Source organism: Salvelinus namaycush, chromosome 9 (genome assembly GCF_016432855.1).
Source record: "Salvelinus namaycush isolate Seneca chromosome 9, SaNama_1.0, whole genome shotgun sequence".
NCBI classification, from domain to species: Eukaryota; Metazoa; Chordata; class Actinopteri; order Salmoniformes; family Salmonidae; genus Salvelinus; species Salvelinus namaycush.
In genome coordinates this window covers 16840926-16851527 of record NC_052315.1, presented here as the reverse complement: position 1 = coordinate 16851527, position 10602 = coordinate 16840926, and the positions used below count along the sequence as shown (strand labels likewise).

Here is a 10602-nt window from a genome sequence, read left to right as displayed (position 1 = left end):
CACATTTTCTATTCCCCTTATTATGAAGGTTTCAATTTAATCCACGTATAGAACGTATTGCTTATGATGACTATCAGTCAGTTGTTGTGACAGAAGTTCCCAATTGCCAAGAGGTCATTGCGTCATGACGCAAAATAAATAGACAAAAAAGTTGGATGACTAATCAGGGACACATTTGTTTTTACTAAAACCACTTAATAAAAAAATAAAAAATCTCAACGTGCTCTGAGAAAGGGCTACCGCTTATGCGGAAAATGTACTTATATGCCTACTGAACAAATAGCCTAGTTGTATAGCACGCCCGATATGGTGACGAAACGGTTAAGTTAAACACGGTGTCTGTAAAATAAGCCCTTGCTCCTCTCTGTGCATGCGTAGACAAACTAATTATATGAAAGTGAGTGCCTACATTTCCACTCCAAGTAGTTCACCTGAATTTCACTATGGAGATGTGGTGCGCAACTCCCTGACAGAATCAAGTGTGTGTACAAAACATCACCCGTACCCCAGCATCACTTAGATTACATTTTTACCGAAGTGACAAATTTACGAAGTGTTTTGTGTAGTTCAGATACTTTTTGCCATGGAGAGGTTTTCTTTTCTACTGTTTTGCCTGCTTTATGTTCTGGTTAGTTTAAGCACTGGACAGCACCATTTACGTGCGCGAATGGGGCCATGGAGACACAGAATCCAATGGGAGAACAACGGTCGGATGTATAGTTTACTCAGCACGGGGTCTGAATATCTCGCACCGGCACAGGCGAGGAAACTACCTGCTCAGCTCTATCTGACCACCAATAATGATTTCAATATACGTCACCCACCTTCTCCGAGGGACACGGTGCCGGTGGCGGGATACCCAGGAGCGCGTCCCCATCCCCAAGGAGGCACCGGTTCCACTTCCAACGGTACCGGTACAGGGGCTCTCCAGGAGTTCTCAGGCAGTGGGATACCGAGGGGAGGACGAAACCCTACTCGGGTTGATGTCAGCCTGCCGGTTCGGCGACAGGTCTCTGTGTCACCGGTCAGGAGCGCAGAGATTACGCATGGTCGCGGCACGAGCCAAGCGCGACATGAGACCCCAGAAGCATCAGCCCACCCACCCACATCTGGCTACATGAATAATGCCGAGGATGCAGGCAACAGACAACGCACCCAGCACATTGCCCAAGCGGCGGATTCTATTCCCTCGTCCAGACGCATTCCAGCTCCAGAATCAAATACATCTCCAACTGCGCTGAGTGCGCTTTCTAACAATGGCGTGGAGGCGCACATCACCCGCTCGCAGCCCCAGCAACCGAGGAGGGTTGAAAGTAATAATATGATAGGTGATTATGGTGATGATTCCACGGACCCAAATAAAAACCACCAAAATTCTGTTTTTTATAACGGAAGAACCAGAGAACCTGTGCGTCTTCCAGCGGGAACAGGCTATGGCACCAGATTATTTCATAACGGTAAGGTAGACAGTATGTGAGAATTAGGCTAGCTTTTCTATATCTTATATAGTAGGGTGTTCTTTTTTACCCAGGGCCATTTGCTTTGCATTATGCAGACATATTTTTACATCCAGATAAAAGTACAGAATATTACAAACAATACATAAAACGCTTCAGACTCTCTTGTTGATAAAAATATAAAAATCATACAGCTAACACGGATGGATTGTGATTCCTCTTCCCCAGGTCTCCCAGACCTTGTCCCTGACCCCTACTATATCCAAGCTGCTTCTTATATCCAACGGGTACAGATGTATGCCCTGAGATGTGCAGGAGAGGAAAACTGTCTGTCACGGTAGGAGTTCATGTTTTATTATTGATTACACATATCAATGTGTAAGATCAATACCACTAAACCATTTATATTGGTATCATCAATGTATTATAACACTAATGAATAATATTTGACATATACAGTCATTTGTTTGATTAGAGGTAGACATCAGGCAGGTTGTGTCGACCAGACTTCCTTGGCACTGGCCCATTTGGAAGTAACAGTATAATGACAGTACCATACAATCTGGCAGCCGACCTCGATTTTTCCCTCTGTATCTCTGCTCTGCCAAGTAAAATAAACTTCAAATGAAAGGCTGTGGATTCCTGAGGTGAATGTTAAACTGTCCCAAATACACCTCAAGCCTCCTCCTCAGTGTCTTCTAAAGCATAATACGTGAACTGTTACTAACTTGTTATTAAGCTGTCATTAATGACAATTCAAATGACGGTCCATACACTTATCTGTAATAATTGGGGCCAGGAGTTTTTTCTGACCAAGAAAGTTATGGTCAGGTGACATTGTCAGGAAAAACTCCTGACCCTAGTCATTATGTACAGTCTATTATTTGCATTTTTAATTTCTCTCCCCCAAGGTCAGCGTATCGACCAGGTGTCAGAGACATCGACTACAGGACTCTACTGAGGTTTCCTCAGAGGGTGAAGAACCAGGGGACTGCTGACTTCCTCCCAGTCAAACCCAGACACCAATGGGAATGGCACAGCTGCCACCAGCACTACCACAGCATGGAGGCCTTCAGTAACTATGACCTGCTGGATGTCATCACAGGCAGGAAGGTGGCAGAGGGACACAAGGCCAGCTTCTGTCTGGAGGACACGAGCTGTGACCCGGGAGTCCGCCGACGCTTCGCCTGCACAGCACACACACAGGTTCTGATAGTTTAATTGATCAATCGATCAACCAATCAGTTTGTTATATGTTTTTAATCACATGTTTGGTACAGGGATTGGGTCCTGGTTGCTACGACACCTACAATGCCAACATTGATTGCCAGTGGATTGACATCACAGACGTGCCACCAGGAAACTATATTCTCAAGGTAACACTATAGCCACTTTAAGGAAGAGACAGATATACAGTGTACTCCAAAAGTATTGGGACAGTATTGGCTCTGTACTTCAGCACTTTGGATTTGAAATGATACAATGACTATGAGGTTAAAGTGCAGACTGTCAGCTTTAATTTGAGGGTATTTTCATACATATCGGGTGAACCGTTTAGAAATTACATCACTTTTTGTACATAGTCCCTTCATTTTAGGGGATCAAAAGTATTGGGGGAAATCCACTTATATGTGTAGTAAAGTAGTCAAAAGTTTAGTATTCGGATAGTCCTGAATTAATCGTGAATAATGATGAGTGAGAAAGTTACAGACGCACAATATCATACCCCCAAGACCTGCTAACCTCTAACCATTACAATAACAGGGGAGGTAAGCATTTTTTGGGGTTATGATATTTGTGTCTGTAACTTTCTCACTCATCATTATTCACAATTAATTCAGGATTACCTGTAATCATGGTAGCATCCACATTAGTGTAGAAGTGTTTAGAAACATATTCTATTCTTATTTACAATAAAAGTGACTCCAAAATGACACAATACATTATTTCACATTCATTTCCATTGGGCACAAAATAATCTGAAACACAACCAAAACAAACAGCAAATGCATCCAACAAGTTTGTAGGGTTACAAGCTTAATGTAATCATTACGAGCTAGAAATATGGGACCAAATACTAAACTTTTGACTACTTTAATACACATAAAAGTGAATTTGTCCCAATACTATTGGTCTCCTAAATGGGTGGACTATGTACAAAAAGTACTGTAATTTCTAAACGTTTCACCCGAAATTGAGGAAAATACCCTTCAATTAAAGCTGACAGTCTGCACTTTAAGCTCATAGTCAGTGTATCATTGCAAATCCAAGGTGCTGGAGTACATAGCCAAAACAACAACAAATATGTGTCACTGTCCCAATACTTTTGGAGCTCACTGTAAACCAGATAGATACAGCTCTTTGTCACTGGAATTTTTCAGTTGTCCAAAACATATATTAAAACTAGCAACATGTCATTGACCCATCTTGTCTCACGATGTACCTCAGGTGACGGTAAACCCAACTATGCAAGTGCAGGAGTCAGATTTCTCAAACAACATAGTGAAGTGTGATATCAGGTACACAGGAAGCTATGTCCATGCCAGGAACTGTAGGATCACTGGGTAAGTCACAAAGACTTTCTGTATATAATTGATATATACATTTAATTTGTGATACTGTGAAATATGTGTTTGTTTATCATTGGTTTGTGTTGATTCTACAGGAGTTAACCCTAAATTGCTCTGATGGAGGGGGCCATTTTCTGCTACCATACACCTGCCAATGATAACCAAGCCAGACGAGTAACATGTATGCATTTGTATCAATATTTTTTGTTGAAGTCAGTATTGACACCTGTCTTTCCTTCAGCACTTTCTGGCTTTTGTAAATCATCCAATGCATATGTTCTTAGGTGTGAGCTGTGATGTACTTAGCTACAGTAAGTATTTAACAAGTTATCCTCTTTGTAATAAAGACATGTACGTCCTGCATGAGAGCAGCGGAGGTTGTATACAGTATGTCAAAGTTACAGTAGTATAATGCTAAGCTAAAATGTATACTATGGTGCTGTGCAAACATAGACATAACAAGTCTTCGAAAAGGCCATTTCAAATCAAACAAATTTGTTTGTTTTGTGTCCCAAGTTGGCGGTTATTCCAAGAAAGTCAATGGTGCTCTTGTCTCCTTTAGGACATTTCTATTTTGATGGAGAATAAATATAGTAAACCAGGCACTGACCCAAAAGTTTTATGCTCATTGAAATGAGCCACATGTATGTACTGTATTTATGTGATTAATGTACCATATATTCCTATGTATGGATAATAAAATGCATGGATTTCTTTGCATTCTTTTATAGATTCAAACTACTAAAGCAGGCATAAGAACATTAACTGCTACTGTCAAACAGTGTATATACTGGGTTTAAAAATATATATATTTGGTTATTTTGTAATGAAAATAGATACTGTATGTTTTTGAGGAGGTTTTTCAGCAGTTCTTCGTTTTAGAATTTGTCTTTGTAATAAAGTTTGCCTAAAAATGTTGAGAAAAATATCAAATATGACTGGAGCCTGATTCTAAACTCAGCAACAACAAAAAAATGTACATTTTTCAGGACCCTGTCTTTCAAAGATAATTCTTAAAAATCCAAATAACTAAACACATCTTCAATGTAAAGGGTTTAAACACTGTTTCCCATGCTTGTTCAATGAAACATAAACAATTAATGAACATCCACCTGTGGACCGGTCGTTAAGACACTAACAGCTTACAGACGGTAGGCAATTAAGGTCACAGTTATGAAAACTTAGAACACTAAAGAGGCCTTTCTGCTGACTCTGAAAAACACCAAAAGAAAGATGCCCAGGGTCCCTGCTCATCTGCATGAACCTGCCTTAGGCATGCTGCAAGGAGGCATGAGGACTGCAGATGTGGCCAGGGCAATAAATTGCAATGTCCGTACTATGAGACGCCTAAGACAGCGCTACAGGGAGACAGAACGGACAGCTGATCATCCTCGCAGTGGCAGACCACGTGTTACAACACCTGCACAGGATCGGTACATCCGAACATCACACCTGCGGGACAGGTCCAGGATGGCAACTCCGAGTTACACCAGGAACGCACAATCCCTCCATCAGTGCTCAGACTGTCCGCAATAGGCTGAGAAAGGCTGGACTGAGGACTTGTAGGCCTGTTGTAAGGCAGGTCCTCACCAGACATCACCGGAAACAACATCACCTATGGGCACAAACCCACCGTCGCTGGACCAGACAGGACTGGCAAAAAGTGCTCTTCTCTGACGAGTCGTGGTTTTGTCTCACCAGGGGTGATGGTCGGATTCGCGTTCATTGTCGAAGGAATGAGCGTTACACCGAGGCCTGTACTCTGGAGCGGGACCAATTTGGAGGTGGAGGGTCCGTCATGGTTTGGGGCGTTGTGTCACAGCATCATCGGACTGAGCTTGTTGTCATTGTAGGCAATCTCAACGCTGTGCGTTACAGGGAAGACATCCTCCTGCCTCATGTGGTACCCTTCCTGCAGGCTCATCCTGACATGACCCTCCAGCATGACAATGCCACCAGCCATACTGCTCGTTCTGTGCGTGATTTCCTGCAAGACAGGAATGTCAGTGTTCTGCCATGGCCAGCGAAGAGCTCGGATCTCAATCCCATTGAGCACGTCTGCGATCGGAGGGTAAGGGCTAGGGCCATTCCCCCCAGAAATGTCCGGGAACTTGCAGGTGCCTTGGTGGAAGAGTGGGGTAACATCTCACAGCAAGAACTGGCAAATCTGGTGCAGTCCATGAGGAGGAGATGCACTGCAGTACTTAATGCAGCTCGTGGCCACACCAGATACTGACTGTTACTTTTGATTTTGACCCCCCCCTTTGTTCGGGGACACATTATTAAATTTTTGTTAGTCACATGTCTGTGGAACTTGTTCAGTTTATGTCTCAGTTGTTGAATCTTGTTATGTTCATACAAATATTTACACATGTTAAGTTTGCTGAAAATAAACACAGTTGACAGTGAGAGGACGCTTCTTTTTTTGCTGAGTTTATAAGAACCAACGCTGATGATGAGAAGCAGGTACGCCTCCGGAGTCTTTCTTTTTCCCAACGCAGTTTAGCCAAAACCACGCTCCGTTATTCAGAGAGACGTTCTACTACGCTCCCATTGGCTAGCTAGTGTTGTCTCACTCACTGTCGGTCAGCACAGAGACAGTGACCTTCCAAGGTAAGGATGGAAAGTGTAATTTAACAATTATCTGCCTACCATAATGCAGGCCTATTATTATCATGTTTGGTAACTTTTGCCCATGTATTTATTTTCAGAGTTTCAATGAGTTGTAAAATTCCCTAAATTGAAGGTCAGCTAAGTTAACCTAGGCTACTTAACATTACTAGCTAGGTATTTGATGTTGTTATATTATCATTAGTAGTCTATTATCAGGTAAAAGCATATGCTTATTATTCATAATTTCTCAAATATTTATTAGCTAATCATTCAGTCGAATACGCTATGCTACTGTCACGCCCTGACCTTAGAGAGCCTTTTATTCTCAAATTGGGTTAGGTCGGGGTGTGACTAGGGTGGGTACTCTAGTTTTGTTATTTCTATGTTGGCCTGGTATGGTTCCCAATCAGAGGCAGCTGTCTATCGTTGTCTCTGATTGGGGATTATATTTAGACAGCCTTTTCCCACTGGGTTTTTGTGGGATCTTGTTTGTTTGCGTGTTGTTGCCTGTGAGCACTGCATTTGACTTCACATTTTGTTTGTTCTGTATTGTTTTGGTGAGTTTCATTAATTAAACATGTGGAACTCTACGCACGCTGCGCCTTGGTCCATTAATTCTACAAACGATCGTGACAGCTACAGCCATTGAATCTGTCTTTGAGTGTTAACGAACATTAATGGCTAGCTCGGTCCAAGACATTGTCATTATATTTTTCAATCTTGAAATACCAGGGCAAATGTTATTAATCAGTGACTGAAATTTCACTCTACGTGATATTCACTTCCAGACTTGCAGACGTGAAGAGCACTTAAAGCGTTGTAGAATGCCCCTCTGAATAACGGGGCGTGGTTTTGACTTAACTGCGTTGGGAAAAAGAAAGACGCGGTATGGAGAGTGAACATTTAACTAGCACAGACATGGAACAGGACAGGAACAGCATCAGAACAGGTGATTGAGTCCAGGTGAGTCCAATGAATCACTGTTGCGTGTGATGAGGGAAGCAGGTGTGCGTAATGATGGTGGCAGGAGTGCGTTTAACTCAAGCTGAGCTCAAAACCATTTGAGGGCAGAGATGTTGATTTCTTAAATTATTTAAGAAAACACGGCATGCCTCAGAAATGTATGAAATTATCCAACTTAGCACATTGTGTTTCTTGGAAAGGGAAAGAAATTAAAGGCTTGAGCGTGGAAGCTGCTCTTGCGTGTGTTTTGCCAGGTTCTCCCTCAGTATGTCATTAAAGCTGTCTGGAGGACCCACTCCCCTGGTGTCAACTCCATGTCAAGTGCCTAAGATTTCTTGAAATGTGTTTACATTCAGCCGCAGTGTTAACCAGAGCCTCTGTCTGATGGGTCCCATTCAGGAATGGAAAAAGTTTAACAAGTTCCGAATATCCTAGAATTATTAATGACAACAATTTGGGTGAGGTAATAATGTAACAGGTAGTGCCTGTTCTTTATTTTATAACAGGGGAATACTGAGCATGAGTTAAATTGAAAGGACTACGCGTTCAGCACATTGCCTCATGTCCTTGTCATCTTAAACATGCCATGGAAATAAAAGAGGCTCCGGTTTGTTCAGCTGGATGGGGTTCATTTATTAAAAGCAAATGGTCTATGGAATGGCTCTGTTGCCACTGCTTAACTTTCTCCATGAAAAGACCTGCTCCATGAAAAACCATCAACACATCCCCTTTCAGGACTTGACAAGAGGAAATACCTCTGCAGTATTTATGATAACCTTCTTTCAAAGGTGTGGAGGTCACAGAGTACATCTAGTCTCGCCCCATATCCTTAGTGAAACAGTGAAAAGCTACTTATTTTTATCATTAACCCTATTTTGTAACAAACCATCATTCAAGAAACACACAAATAAGTATAAGGGTTACTCACTCTGGATGAGAACATAGGGAAACTAACTGTATGCTTGAACTCTGTCCACAAACCACCAGAGGGATATTTCTGTCATCTTCCATCCAAAAATGGCCTCTCAGTTGTAGCTCCCGCCATCTTTGGTAAAAACAGAGGTGCTGATGTGAATTGAAGTGTGACAGAATGTCAGAGAGAGAGAGAGCGATGGTGCTGGTTGTTTGCCCAGGGAGCCCAATGTGCTAAGCCCCAGTAATGTGCTACAGTTTAGGGTGCTCCAGCCTGCCCTTTGGGTAATGGCGAGGAGCAGAGAAATTTCACGGCTAGTGTCAGCCAGGAAACAGGCCAGATAACTGCTGAGATCAGCAGCAGGACTGATCCATCCTTCACGTACTTTCCTGTACACAGCCATCCCAGAGCAGACCAGACCTGGGGGAGACATTGGTCAAACGTACAGTAGTGGTTACTATACTGTCAATGTACAGACAACATCCTCAAAGATAAATAATCAATATTTGGGCTTGGGCTAAATGGTTATACCTATATGATAGGCTTGGGCTTTCAATAGGCTATTACTCGTTGTATCAGTAAGAATATAAAAATAAAATAATTGCACCTTTTTGTAGAATATCTAGAAAACATGGAACATTGGGAACTCATGGTGTTTTTAAATGTAATAAATGTCTTATTTGTTTCTTTAGAGTTAAACAGCTGAGTGTCTGATGCCTCAAAAAGAGAGTGTTTACTTGGGCAGAACAAGGGATTCTATTGGTTAAACCCATTTGCACATCAATATAGTTTAACAAGTAGCCTGTTTGAAATAGAAAAATGTGCACTTATTAATGTCCCTGTACTTTTCCTTCAGAGCCCCTGTGCAAATACCAAACAGTCAATACGCCATCAGGGTCATTTATAGTCATTTTTACCGTGGTGAAATCCTGTTATTCTATTATTTTTGGGCAGGGAAGAGGACATGGGTGGGGAGACCAGCAGGATGGGGCTGGGGGTGGTGGGGAATTCTTCAAACAGAACTGAAACGAATGATCCTGTTATTTTTTGTTTATATACAGTTCTAAATACTAGTGTTGTTCCACATTTATAGCATACAAATGAGCGTCTGCCAAGAAGTCTCCCACCTGTCTAATACGCTCAATGAAGAGGGCCATAGAGTCAGGTGAGTGCTGCACTTGTGTCTGGCTCAGACTCTTGCTCTCTCTCAGACATAGCAGGGTAGTGCTGAAGAAGTGAAGACACGCAGGTTTGTTATTGAGCTTGGACAGGAATACACTTGTTTAGAAATACCGTAATTGTTAGCTTTTGGAAGCAATAAGAAAGTGTGACTCTTCTTCTACACACTTAAGCACAGTGTGCATTGTATTCTTGGCATTCATTCTGTCACATCCTATGGCCCTCGCCATATGTCATCACCACATGAATCATGGACAAGATCACAGTGAAGTATCCCTGAATTAGCAGTGCAGTTTCAGCCAGTGCACGGGAGGAACCTGAAACGGGCTGGCCTTCTATAGAGTGGAGGGAGAGGGGCTTGTAGGGGTGAGTGTATGAAAGTCTCAGACAAGACTTAAATAAACAGAGACGCTGGCCAGTGCAGATCCAGAAATACATACAGAGTCAACTGCTATACCACTGTTATTTCCTATTACTATAGAACCAGGGCAGATGGGTTCATAACGTTGAATAGTCTACTTTCACAATACTTGTTTTAACATTTTCTTTACATTAATACTTATTTTATATTAAAAGTGGTAGAATTCTTGCAGACAGTTGAACTATTCATAATTGAGCTGTGGACTTTTTTTCTCGATGATTTGTAAACAATAAAATACAATAATGTTTTATCTCAATGAGATCAAATAACAAACAATCAAGTAAAATAGAGGATAAATAACCATAAACAAAAAGGTTGAAACGTGTGGGTTCTCCTGTAGATGAACTTCAGAACAATCAGCTTAGTCACCAGTGCAAGATGAGACAAGAACACAGCCTCAGTATTCTTCAAAAATGGCGCCCTCGTGTGGTGAAAATGATCTATCGCAGAGAGATACTGATTGGATATTTAGATTTATGCAGGGTG

General features: G+C 41.9%; 1 protein-coding gene across 1 annotated transcript; it reads left to right on the top strand.

Annotated features, from left to right (window-relative positions):
- Positions 1 to 583: 583 nt before the first annotated feature.
- Positions 584 to 4025, top strand: LOC120054072 (protein-lysine 6-oxidase-like). The gene is made up of 5 exons (XM_039001447.1): positions 584 to 1457; positions 1686 to 1794; positions 2369 to 2663; positions 2738 to 2833; positions 3906 to 4025. The coding sequence occupies exons 1-5, from the start codon at positions 584 to 586 to the stop codon at positions 4023 to 4025; spliced, it is 1494 nt and encodes a 497-aa protein (XP_038857375.1).
- The last annotated feature ends 6577 nt before the right edge of the window (positions 4026 to 10602 follow it).

Excerpts from the sequence above, each read along its gene's own strand:
- LOC120054072 (XM_039001447.1), top strand. The coding sequence starts at position 584 with ATGGAGAGGTTTTCTTTTCTACTGTTTTGCCTGCTTTATGTTCTGGTT. Across the intron at positions 1,795-2,368 it reads GAGGAAAACTGTCTGTCACG|GTCAGCGTATCGACCAGGTG; the intron begins GTAGGAGTTCAT and ends CTCTCCCCCAAG. Across the intron at positions 2,664-2,737 it reads CCTGCACAGCACACACACAG|GGATTGGGTCCTGGTTGCTA; the intron begins GTTCTGATAGTT and ends TGTTTGGTACAG.